At 35.7% G+C, this 13,825-nt stretch overlaps 1 protein-coding gene across 1 annotated transcript in view; it reads left to right on the top strand.

The window, feature by feature from the left end:
• LOC134655822 (scavenger receptor class B member 1-like) overlaps positions 1-10,109 on the top strand; it is a 66,097-nt gene extending 55,988 nt beyond the window's left edge. The window contains exons 8-14 of the mRNA XM_063511309.1: positions 2,951-3,154; positions 3,489-3,613; positions 5,101-5,262; positions 5,838-5,944; positions 8,313-8,431; positions 8,869-8,994; positions 9,777-10,109. Of these exons, the coding sequence (XP_063367379.1) occupies positions 2,951-3,154; positions 3,489-3,613; positions 5,101-5,262; positions 5,838-5,944; positions 8,313-8,431; positions 8,869-8,994; positions 9,777-10,097 (1,164 nt within the window). The 3' untranslated portion in view covers positions 10,098-10,109. The remainder of the gene's footprint in view (positions 1-2,950; positions 3,155-3,488; positions 3,614-5,100; positions 5,263-5,837; positions 5,945-8,312; positions 8,432-8,868; positions 8,995-9,776) is intronic.
• The last annotated feature ends 3,716 nt before the right edge of the window (positions 10,110-13,825 follow it).

Raw genomic sequence — 13,825 nt, 5'->3', positions numbered from 1 at the left:
ATAGGCGACATCTATTTCGATTCGTTTTTTTAGGGTTCCGTACCCAAAGGGTAAAAAGGGGACCCTATTACTAAGACTCCGCTGTCCGTCCGTCCGTCCGTCCGTCCGTCCGTCTGTCACCAGGCTGTATCTCACGAACCGTGATAGTGTATTTCTGTTGCCGCTATAACAACAAATACTAAAAACAGAATAAAATAAAGATTAAAGTGGGGCTCCCATACAACAAACGTGATTTTTGACCGAAGTTAAGCAACGTCGGGCGGGGTCAGTACTTGGATGGGTGACCGTTTTTTTGCTTGTTTTGCTCTATTTTTTGTTGATGGTGCGGAACCCTCCGTGCACGAGTCCGACTCGCACTTGGCCGGTTTTTTTCTTAGACCTTTGGGACGTCAAATGTGAGTTACCGAATTTCTAAAAACTTGGACTGTCTTTTATTGGAGAACTTCATACATAATCAATTCTGTGTAAGTTATTCAAAATACTCGTATTATTAGCCCCGTAACCGTAGACATTCGGTCCGGAATTTAGTCGTGCTTGTGTGCCTGTGGTGAATTTTATGGTAATTTTCAAGGTAAAATACGGCCATTTTGTTTTGTAGTATCTGCCCAGACAGAAAGTGCCGTGTTATTGGCAATTTGGCCATGACTTCTTGATATCTCTTCTTGGGTTAATTACCTCTTTGACGTCTGTTGTTATATGCCATAGCTGTAACTGCGTCTAGATAGCATATATTATGCATGTACCTACTAGCGACCCGCCCGGCACCTAAACCTTCCTCAAGAATCACTCTTTGATATACCTAGCTGAAAACTGCATGAAAATCCGTTCAGAAGTAGTATTGACTTTATCGTGAACTTACATACAGACAGACGCGGCGGGGGACTTTGTTTTATAATTGATGAAGATTTTTTGCATATGTCGATTGAACTGGGTTATAGTTAGTAGTTAATTAAGTAAGCGTTGCTCTTTCTGTTTTTCGTTAATCCCCGCTGCGTGCAACTGTGCCAGCTAGCGGACGCTTTTCATATTATCAATTTTCTTTTATTATTGTTTATTTATTGATTTTCATTTAGTTTACATTGATAAAGAAAGGCAGAATATTTGTTTCCGTTACGATCGCTCTATATGACTGATTTATTTGTGTCATTTTTTAACTGCTAATTAAATAAGTTATAAAAACGAGACGAAAGTCTTGACCTTTTAGATAATTCCTCGTCTTAAAATATTCTTTATCGGTCATTGGCTTTGGAAATAACTGGATTTCTGGTGAATTGACACTTGTAACTTGTAAGACAATTACACAATATTCATTAAAATTAAAATCATGTTCTATATTGTCCACTCTGGTCCCTGTAATATTTACTTTTAAATGTTTAATTGAAATAATCATTTTAAGATAGCGAGGATAAATACAAAATCGAATTAGTGGAATATAATTATACGGCTTAATTAATTACTTAATTATACCCCACTTAGTTGGTAAGTTAAAAATAAACACCTTGGTTATTAGGGAATACTAAAAAAATGATATGGCATATATATAAATCCTTCTGGACTGAAAAAAAATAGTTTTATAAGCTTTGTCTCGTAAATACTTTAGGTTAGACTTATATCGACCGGGATACGAACCGTGATTACCTTTTGTTTTATATGTCTAGTGAAACTAACCGTGAATCATTCAAAACTGTTATTAAGTACCTATCTTATTTTTGTTTGTTTACATTAAAGCTTCTAGTCAACCTTCATAATTAAGATAAATATCTCAGTAACGACCTAGGCAAGTTAATCACAATAAATTTAAAGTGAACGGTTAACCAAACCCTTGATTTGCCAAATCGGGCGACTGATGTAATTAGATGTACTCACGTAACATAGGTAATAGTTGGTAATAGTGCAAGGAGAGCGGGTTAGAAGGGCCGGCCGTGAAGGACTAGGTTTGGTAACAGAATATTTTAGTCTAGGTTTGGTCTAGATTCTAGCGCATTTAAAGGAAGTTATGTTACATACCTACACATTTAAGAACGAGTGAGAGATGAGTTTTATTAAACTTGTAACAAATATCAACTTGTTACTGAGGATCAAAACTAAAATACCTTACACACCACGAACGTACCAATCGTCCTCACAGGGAAAGACATAGTGACGGCCACGAAAACCAGCCAATGTGTCATTATAACCGGACATTATTTCATGGAAATAGGATTTTTAGGTTGACGACTGGTCTGGCCTAGTGGGTAGTGACCCTGCCTGTGAAGCCGCGGTCCTGGGTTCGAATCCCAGTAAGGGCATTTATTTGTGTGATGAGCACAGATATTTGTTCCTGAGTCTTGGGTGTTTTCTATGTATTTATGTATTTGTATATTATATATATCGTTGCTAAGTACCCACAACACAAGCCTTCTTGAACTTACTGTGGGACTTAGTCAATCTGTGTAAGAATATCCTATAATATTTATTTATTTATTTATTTATTTATAGTAAGCGATTTGTCACTATAAGCGAAGTCATCTTATCCGAATTTGTCACAAATAATTTTCTATGAAAATCAAACTTCGCACAGTAATTACGCCATAGTAAGCGGTTGGTCAGTATAAGCGGAGTCATTATAAACGGATTCTACTGTATGTGGTATGGGTATTCTGGCTATGATCGCTTCATAACTATGATTTAAAAATCAGGGTTGACAAAAGTATATACCTACCGTAAGGAACCCTCTTAACCATTGTTGTCCAACTTCGCTCAAGTAAAATAATATGTTTACCAAAAAATATATACGCCTTCCTCCTCACAATAAAATGAGCTGTGTATTTTATTCCATTGGATTGTTGGATCGCGTAAGTTTATCTTCCTGTTTCATTGTCATTTTAACGCAACTAAACATTTTAAACATGTATTATGAATATACAACAATAAAAAAAAATAGCCTTAATCACTTTAATTTTGTCTCCAGGCCATCAGCACGGTAGCAGCGGACCATTTGCCCTACCTGGTGAACAGTGGCCTGTACATGTCCGCCAAGACCATGGGCTCCAAGCTCTTCACCACCATGAATGTCCACGAGTTCTTCTGGGGCTTCAAGGATCCCGTGGTCACCATTGCGCACAATCTGTTCCCGGGCTGGATTAATTTTGACTCCATTGGATTGTTGGATCGCGTAAGTTTATCTTCCTTTTTCATTGTCATTTTGATAAAGGGGTGGGATAAGTAACAAGTGACAAATAAATCGTGCAGTGGAGGCATTCCGGCAGGGTACGTGACGATAGTTTTGATAGATAGTTTAAAAAGGTAACTTCTGTGGACAATACTAAAAACAAAGTTAACGACTCTGGTATTAGGTACATATTTATCCGGTACGTCCGTACGGTATCTTGTACGTTTCTCTTTGAGGCTCAAGTACTAAACAGTTTAAGATATGTCTCACGAAAGTTTAATTTCAATTATGAATTAGTTGGCGTTTCTTCAGTAAATCTAATGGAATTTTATTACAGTTCTACGCCGAAACCCCAACGAAAGTGGTGCTTGAACTGAGAGACGAGGCCACACGTTACTCCATCAATTCTTGGGGCGGCTCAGGAGGCATCCCACAGCAGGGCTACACGGACTTGAACACTAGGTAATTTGATATTAGGTGTATTCGAGTAATACGGAAAATTTCAGAGCGTTGGCAATTCTAAAAAGTATTTTGCAGACCATGATTCCATATGATATTTTGCCATACAGATGAAAAATCCAAAAATTGCCACTGAAATTTTAAATAGAGTTGATGATATTTGAAAATTGAACGAAACAAAGCAAAAGCGACTCTGTTCCAATTGAATATGATTTAAATTTCATTGAACTGAAGAAGTATTATAGGTAGGACCTTGGGCCTTAGGAGGTTATGGATGATTTTCAGAAGTAGCCGACATTTTTAAATAGTCTTAGTTACCGGAATAGGTACACTTAGGTACTTACTACTTACCTACTTAAGTGTCTCAGGACTCTCTGCAATGTGTACAAAAATGTAACACAGTGGAAACTTCGGTAACTCGAAACTCGATATGGCCAAGTTTTTGTTTACACCATGTAACCTACGATTCCGTTCACGATGAATCGGTACCTACGTATTTTACCTTCATAACTTAAATAATTAATGTTGACCTCTAGATTTCAAAGTCATTCACCAACAATCCTTTGTAATTCGTAGAAAATAATACAACTGTTTTAAATGAACTGAAAGAAGGAGAACTGAAATCTTTAAATAATAAAAATAATCTACGAGTACTTAGGTATAAAAAAAGCGGCCAAGTGCGAGTCGGACTCGCCCATGAAGGGTTCCGTATTTAGGCGATTTATGACGTATAAAAAAAAACTACTTACTAGATCTCGTTCAAACCAATTTTCGGTGGAAGTTTACATGGTAATGTACATCATATATTTTTTTTAGTTTTATCATTCTCTTATTTTAGAAGTTACAGGGGGGGGGGGACACATTTTACCACTTTGGAAGTGTCTCTCGCGCAAACTATTCAGTTTAGAAAAAAATGATATTAGAAACCTCAATATCATTTTTGAAGACCTATCCATAGATACCCCACACGTATGGGTTTGATGAAAAAAAATGTTTTGAGTTTCAGTTCGAAGTATGGGGAACCCCAAAAATTTGTGTGAAAATCTTAATGCGGTTCACAGAATACATCTACTTACCAAGTTTCAACAGTATAGTTCTTATAGTTTCGGAGAAAAGTGGCTGTGACATACGGACGGACAGACAGACGGACAGACGGACAGACAGACAGACAGACAGACATGACGAATCTATAAGGGTTCCGTTTTTTGCCATTTGGCTACGGAACCCTAAAAAGAAGTAAAAACTCGTTAACTTTTAGCATTTATTTTTGCCAATGCGTTTAAAATTGATAAGGTTATGGGATGGAAGGAAAACATTTGGGCAAGAGGAATTTGCAGGGAATCCTCATATAAATTAATTTGTCTCGAGAAATATAATATGTTTCTCTCACCCCATCTTAATGAAAACAATGACAATCTTAACCCTTGAAATTTATAATAAACGTTTTGGAATTGAGTGTGTAAATTAAAAAATATATTATTTATTTTCAGCACTAATTGCAACCGTATAAAGGGATCGTACGAGGGTATGATGATCTCGCCCCACATGACGAGAGACAAGGTCATCCCGCTGTACAGACGGCAAGCCTGCAGGATCTTCCCTCTCACTTACGTCAAGGACATGAAAGGATACGACGGACTCGATTATTTTAGGTAAACACTTGATGACACATTTAGGCCTACTCGAACGTACACTGATATCAGAATGATATTTGAATCATATTATTTAGTTATCGTGCGGCATTCAACCTGGAGCACCAATCACTATGTACTCGTAATGTGTGAAATACATAAGTAGTTGTTATTGTTAATACATGGTAAAACTGAAGTGGCTGCTTTCGGCTTTCGGATATTTAATGCAAACACGAAAAGTAAAAGTGGGCCTAGAATACCTCCTTGAGGAAGAACTGGAAGAAGTGTTTTTCTGTCTGAAACATTGTTTACCTTGTAAAACGCCTTTTTAAGATCAGACTTGTTTTTGACAGGTTCAAGTAATAGAAATAATAGAAATTTTAAATCCGTATTAAATTAATAATATGTAATAGAAGTTAGCTCCTTATATAAAGCCGACAATGCGAATATGATGGTTGAAATTGTATCGTCTATAGTCTATAGTGTCATGCATCACTCTTGCACTTACATTAGAAAGCGTTAACAATTACAGATGATAAAAACGTCACTATCTTAGACTTTTGGTTAAAAATATTGACAAAACTTTTTTTTTGCAGATATGAGGTATCTAAAAATGCTTTCAGTCAAAGCTCGGCTTTCGCCTGCAACTGCACTTCAAGATGCTTGCCTGAAGGTTTCGTGGACATCGGCGGCTGCTACTATGGTATGTTCTTGCTGTTTATTATTCTTTATCATTTTGGACGAGTTGTATTCTACCGATTTTTTTTTGTCTTATTTGGATAAAATGATGCTGGTTTGAAGGGCTCCTATTCTGGGCGGAATAAATACGAAATCACAATTTGTCGCGATCGCGATGACGGTCATACCATGTAATTGCTCTTGTATTGTATTCACTAAATTTAATCGAAATCTGACGAAAAAAATTCGACACCAAAATAAAAATCGGTCCATTTATTATTTATCTTCAAACTAAAAATTCAACCTGTTTTATTTTTCGAACCTGTAGGTAGTCGTAATCTTTTATTATTTTCTTGTATGAACTTATTGCAGACGCTTGAACCTAAATGTACCTATAATAGGTATATTGTAAAGCCTGACCAGGAATATATGATCATGCGCCATATTGCGGAATTTCATTGGAACTATTTTTTTCATACTACATATGTGAAATTCTGCGCAAATTGACTTTTTTACTTTTTATATGGGTTATAAAATACTAAACTCATTATAATATTAATTATACGCATTTACTTAAATAAAAAAGAGATAATAAACTATGTATTACAGTCTCAAAAGCTAGTTCTAGACGAACAACTCGACCGCGTACGTCATTCGTTAGAATTAGAATATAATAATGGCTGGTGTTATAAATTTTTGGCCGCGGCCAAAACAGGCACTCGCGCGCATGGCGACTGGCGACCCGGCCAATTGTCGCGTAGTCAAGTTGAGGCCGTTATTAGTATGGAGTTTGCATAGTAAGGAACATGGTAAGCCTATAGGCAGGTAATTAAAACTGGCCAAGTGCGTGTTGGGATACGCATCATAACATTTATAATGGAGGGTTCCGTATCTTCATAGGTACGAAATAAAAAACCATATTAGTAGGAGGGCGTATCTTCCCAGCATTTGTCAGAAAAAGTCATTAACCGATCATGTTTTTGAACAATTTTCGTGGAAAGTATGTACAGGCGACGTCAAATATATGTTTACACTTTTGCACCTTACGCCTTTGTAATAAGGCGAAAAATATAGATATAGCATTGACGTCGACTGTACATATTAAGTTATATTTTCTTCATCTGTCACACGTTGATATTCACTGTTTTATTACTTTTTCACATACACTTACATGTAGGTTTTGCCTTTTTTGCCACGGAACCCTAAAAGGTGTGGGTTTTTTTCTAAATGTAGGTATCTTATGCGGCAAAATGTTTTTCAAGAGTTCGTGTCGTCGTTGCTTACAAGGAATGACGTGCTTACAAGTTGTTTTCAGAATTGAACTTTGGAGGCTATAGTAGGTAATTAAAAACCGGCCAAGTGCGAGTCGGACTCGCGCACGGATGGTTCCGCACCATCAACAAAAAGTAGAGCAAAACAAGCAAAAAAAAACAAGCAAAAAAACGGTCACCCATCCAAGTACTGACCCGACGTTGCTTAACTTCGGTCAAAAATCACGTTTGTTGTATAGGAGCCTCACTTAAATCTTTATTTTATTCTGTTTTTAGTATTTGTTGTTCTAGCGGCAACAGAAATACATCATCTGTGAAAATTTCAACTGTCTAGCTATCACGGTTCGTGAGATACAGCCTGGTGACAGACGGACGGAGGGACGGACGGACGGACAGCGGAGTCTTAGTAATAGGGTCCCGTTTTTACCCTTTGGGTACGGAACCCTAAAAAATGTTTTGCATATATGACATGGTGCTAATCGACGTGAATCTAGTAAAATAAAAATTAAAAAATCGTAGAAATTTATGGGCGTGTTTAAAATTAATTACAAGTAAATGCCGAAATACCTGTTGTTTGAATAATTTTTGCGTACCTTGACGTCATGAAAGCCGGGTCCTTGTCTACTTCCCACCGCTTAATTTAATCTTAAGAGATTTGATAAACAAATACATAAATAAATAGATAAAATCAGTGGTAGGTATTTATCATTTTTATGGTAATTACGTAATATCATGCGATTTATCATTTGATGATCTGTATCAATAAATCTCCCAAACTGGACTTGTAGCTTTTTATTACAGAAGATTAAGTAAAATGATACCACAACTTTTATTGACTAAATCAAACTGCTATGTAAATGTGTGTTTTCTGTTGTGACAATGAAAAAAAACCTTGGATTTTTTGTATGAAGTGATACGTAATTTAAATTTACAATTGGATTTTGGCGAATTTCTTCTATCGTTTTTCTATTTCCCGAATTCTTCACCTATCCCCATCTTATGGAGTACATCTTAAAGTTTACTGTCTGATAATTAGGATGATACACTCATCAGTTTTAAGAAGATATTTCTTTTCCGTGACCGAAATTCCTAAATTAACCACAAATATTATTTTTGTTGCAGGGTTCCCGATAGCGTTATCCAAGCCCCACTTCATGGACGTAGACCCGGTGCAAGCCAGCTACTACACTGGCATGCACCCAGATCCTGAGAAACACACCACCAAAATTGATGTCGAACCTGTAAGTATCGTTTTAATAAGCTAAAGTCAGGCCAAGCTAACTCTACAGCGATTTTGATCGTGGCTTTAAACCTCAGTTATACTAAAGAGCAGATGGAAAAAAAGCTCGAAAATAATTTAAAAAGATACACAAACAATAGATTAGTTATTTAGATATAATAGATTAGTTACCTACTTTGTGAAAATTTGCTCGTATGAATAATTAACAGTTCTTCATGGCATGAAAGGTGCCGCCATATTTAGGTTCTTCCCCAAATAGATAATCTCAAATAATAATACAAAATCTTTCTAGAATAGATCAAAGCTAGAGGAAAAATTAAGTAGGTTAGGTAGCTAAAAATCGAAGAATAATATAAGTTTTTTTTGCATTTTTGGTGATTGAGGTTTCTTCTAGGTACTGAACTTTTCCAGTATTTTCACTGCTTTTTTTTATTACAGATCCTGGGCGTCCCTCTATCCTTCTACTCAAAGATTCAAGTGAACATGGCGGTCCGAACTTCGCCTGCGAACCCTCTCACCAGCCCGCTCAAAGACAAGGTTCTACCCTTGGTATGGCTGCAATTGGTAAGATTTACACGTTTTATATTGGCAGAAAGGGAAAATTCACCGCTTCTGGCAAAAATATTCCTTGCGACCTTTCAAAACGCCAGTCCAATGGCTCTTAACCAACTTTGCTGAGCTAGGGAAGCTTAAGAGAAGCGAGCGAATCTTTCCATTTGTATAGACGCCACGCCTTAGTGAAGCGTTTAGCCACATCTAAAAAATGTTCCATCTTAACGGCACCGGAGTCCAAAGTTATACCTATTAAGAATTCACCAGTAATCAAGTCTTAACACATGCTAAACTATTGTTTTTCAAGCAGATACGTCTGCGAGCGACACTAAAAACTTTTATATTAAAGGAAAAATTGAAAATGAAAATTGGTTAAGAATATCATGGTTTCCATATTCCATCACTACATAATACAAAACAAAGTAGTAGTAGTAGTATATAGTAGTAAACTTTTTATTGTACAAAAAGACATATTAAAAATAACATACAAGTAGTGAGAAGTACAAAGGCGAACTTATCCCTATGAGGGATCTAAAGTCGCTTCCCGCTGTCTGTCCCTATGTATGCTTAGATCTTTAAAACTACGCAACGGATATTGATTTTTTAATAGATAGAGTGATTCAAGAGGAAGGTTTATGTATAATTTGTTAACCCGTGCGTAGGCGGGGTGGGTCGCTAGTTTCTTATATAAAGTAATCGTTTCTGGTAGAGGTGTAAAAATCTATGATCTGTAAATATGTACTTTTGATATACTTCTCTATAAACAAAATCCTTACCCCAACTATCTTTCGCAGTACTGCAAGGAACCCCCCGCAGAAGTCATCCAGCTACTCCGCCTGCGTCTGATCATCGCTCCTCCTTTGGTCATCACCATCGAGGTCCTTCTCTTCCTGATCGGCTTCTTCCTCGGCGTCCAAGGCGCCTACCGCCTCATCAGGCCCAAGTATAAGCTTAAGGCAGTCAAACAGGCCAAGGTCATCAGGAGAAGCAGCATCAGGAGGACTAGTCTTATAATTAATATTGCTGAGAACAAATGCTTCAGGGAGGATGAGACGGAGGCAGTATCGCTGCTTGGGGATCCTCAGGAGCTCCAGGAGTTTATAAGTCGTCAGTGAAGATTTAGAAGGTCCAAATGAGGGTGTAGACAAAATGAGCCTGATTAATATATAGCATTCAAGTGAGTTTCAACATCTATTATGGGTCTAGTTCTTGGGCGCAAGAAGGTTTTTACTATACCTAGTCCTGACGCTTGGCCAAATCTTTTCGAAGATCACTGCAACTGGTATTTCCTACAATAAGTTTAGATAAACTTATCCGTACGAGCCAGGGTTGCCCCTCTCCAGTTTGAAAAAGCCATGCCAGTGCTTTTAGGTACCTAATCTTTGAGTATACCTAATCAAATGTTTAGGTACTTTAGTGCTATATCAGCCTTACAGATGTGCAAATTGCGGAAGAATTCCAAAAAGTTGGAAAATTTCACAAGAAGAAAATGAATGTTTGATTTTAAAAATGGAAAATTCCTTCGAAATTATTTCAAGGGTAAGTTTGCAATTTTGGAAAATTTTCGTTGGCACATTAGTAGGTGTAAGCCTTGAGTGCTGTATTAATATGGGCCTAAATTCACATTCCCTTAGTTATAAAATAACTACTCCAACTATTGAGTCTGTTGTAAGTCATATTAAGCATATCACTGGTTGAATTGCAAACGTAATAATTTTAGATCCATCATAGATTTTAATGAATTAATGTCACAGTATGCGTGCGCGTGCTATGCCAAGAGAGCCTATAGTCTGTAAAAATTAATCGAAAGTATCGAAACGGGATTTCCGGTTGAACTTCAAAATGGTGAAGCCGTTTCGTGTTTTTTTGTTTTTTGCTCATTTATGTTGTTTAAAGTGTAATATTGATAGCTGCAGTGAGCTGACTTGGAAGTGTGTAATTAATGTAGAATAAGTCATGAAACGTGCTAAACCATTCTTTAGTCTACACTCGGCAATCCATCGTGGCTATTTGTAAAGTCCAGCTATCACTTTAGCTTTAATTTAGCTACTAGTACCGAACAACGTCTCGCTATATGAGCACACTTTTGACATTGGAGAAATCAACATAATTTTACTGAAGCCATTATTTAAAAGCAAAAAAAGTCTTCATGGCGTAGCATCGCAGAGTAGCAAACTGTTTATCGTCTACGACGAAAAGGATTTATATCACATTCACACGTAGGTAGTTAAAAAGAGACAAATTCTTTGTAGACGACAAACAGAGTATTGATAGTAGTTACCGTTGAGGTATTTGTAAATAGAACGGTTAATTTCCTTGTTAATGTAATTAATATTAATTAAGTGAATAAATGAACCTTATGTTAGGTTGTGAAGTTAGTATGGTGATCGGGTATTGGGTGAAACCATTTTGTAATTTTATTTATCTTATTTATATATGAAATTATGAACTGATATTGAAATAAGATTAAATGATTGATAAAATTGATATTGCATTGTTTTAAATATATAGGATATAAATTGGCGAAATAGATGTTAAGTCTAATAGTAGTTTTTGTTACAAGGGATCAAAATGATATATTTCCGTCAAGGGCGTACATTGAATCCTTAATGAAGCGATGGATTCTAAAGTAGAATCCTGAACGTAATGAGGGATTCAAGTGTTAACGCCCAAGACGAAATAATTTTGATACCGTGTGACACATATTGCTTTTCACATCAACTATGAGGAAAATAAAAAAATCTTAGTGTTGACACAATCTGATGCTTAAACAGATTATTTAAGCTAAATAAAATATGTGCAAAAAAATTTAAAATTAGTGTGCTAGAACAGAAAAGTGTTACTTTGATCCCTCCTAGCAGGGAGGAAAAGTGCCACTTTGATCCCTCCTAGCAGGGAAGAAAAAGCTCTTTTCCGAATAGGTGGTGTGAAAATAATTTTAATGAATAGGGAGGCAGTGGCACTTAGAAAAAAAAATGATGATAAAAAATCAGTTTCTAAGTATTCTCTTGGCAACTAAGTACACCAAAATATGAATTTATTGTAAGGCCAAGGAATTTCATTTCAGTACCACCTAATTTGTCACAGTGACAATAGCGTGAAGTCCGGTACCGACTTTCATATATGTAGATTGTGACAAGGTACGAAATGGTACTCAAATTAAATTCTTTGACTGTAGCTGTTTTATTTTTATGATTTTTATTTTGTGTCAATTTTTTTGCTTCGAAACATTACAACACGTTAGATACATACCAACATTTTTGTTACGCTGTGTATTCTGTCAGTATACTGGTCCACTATGCACTAGTAGTGTAGGGCTAAATTGGACTGGAAAAAATACAGAAGGTGACTTGACAGCTCTTATCTAATTGCTAAAGCTGCATGTTAAATTGGAAAATGAGTCATCCCTTATATATAACAAAAGCAGCAATATGGTAGCTTCATAGTAATCATTCGATAACCATGATATACTTGGTCAACCAGATCTTGACAGTAGAAAAAGGCGGCAAATTTGTAAAATATAGGCGCGAAGGGATATCGTCCCATAGAAAATTTGAATTTAGCGCCTTTTTTTACTGACAAGATTTGGTTAACCAGCTATATATATACCTTCTATTATTTAAAGTAAAATTGGGTCTCAAGTTGTAAGTGAGACACCCAAGAAAAGTAGTATCTCTATAAGGGGATTGCAATATTGATTAGGTATTTTAAATCAGGTTAATTAAACTAAGTCCTTACCTTAAATTTAAGTTGGTAGGTGGTGAGTTAAATGAAATATCGATAGATACCTGAAAGATTTGCTCAATTGCTCTCTGTCTACATATTTAGGTTATTTATTTATGTTTAATATTACTTTAAATATATATAAATATATGGAAATGGCAATAATTAATGCGTTTAAAAGATTCGGGACTCTACACGGGAAAACAAAGAATGTAAGCAGTACAGAACTTTAACTCCCAAGCCCTAACTAAAAATGTCCACGATGGAAAAAATTATATATAAAAAATAGGGTAGAATAGTTAACGCTTGCATAAACATTAAAATTTAATGCCTTTATTTGCCAGTTTTCACAATTTAAATAAATGTTTTTTTTTTTTACTAATACAGATTCTTTGTTATGGCATTATAGATCAAATATAAAAAGATCAGAGACATCAGAAAACAGCTAGCTGGACCCAATGATATTAAATAACCATAGATAGGTTATACTCATACTTGAGGAGCACAAAACATACTTCCATATTTATTTCTGTGCCTACGAAGAAATCTGTTATTTTATTTTTGATTAATTTTCTCATTCCATCCATCTTTGTCACACTTGTTGTTAAACATAAGCTCGTCTCTTTCTCTTTCGGTGTGCGGGAGCTCGTTAGCATGTGCACATTTCTCGCTTGTCCAGCCGCGAATAAAGGCAACTTGTCCAATTTCTCACAAGGTAAGCGCTTCAATTTTGGGACGCCTATAACCTATCTTGAGTTATAAATCATTGGCTGGACCTGGCTTAATATTATATGTAATTTTATATAATATTCTCGTTGATTATTTTGCGTGTGATTATTTAACAGTTTTTATGTAATATTGTTTTAAGACCCTTGCCTTTTATTTGTAAGATTGTTTTTAAGTGAATAACAATGAAAAATCTGGAAGAAATTCCGTATAGAATAGAATACAATATTTAAATAAGCACATTTTGAAACAACTTGAACACAGTTTGTAGTAGAATCTCTAAAATGTATATTTAATTTAAATTCTAACTCTTGTATTTTTTTATTATATAATTTACATTTCTCACAAAATGTATGTACCTAATTAAAAAAAAACATCTTAAGGTGTGTGGCAA

This window comes from Cydia amplana, chromosome 2 (assembly GCF_948474715.1).
Source record: "Cydia amplana chromosome 2, ilCydAmpl1.1, whole genome shotgun sequence".
In the NCBI taxonomy this organism is placed as follows: domain Eukaryota; kingdom Metazoa; phylum Arthropoda; class Insecta; order Lepidoptera; family Tortricidae; genus Cydia; species Cydia amplana.
This window is presented reverse-complemented; position numbering and strand designations above follow the sequence as displayed.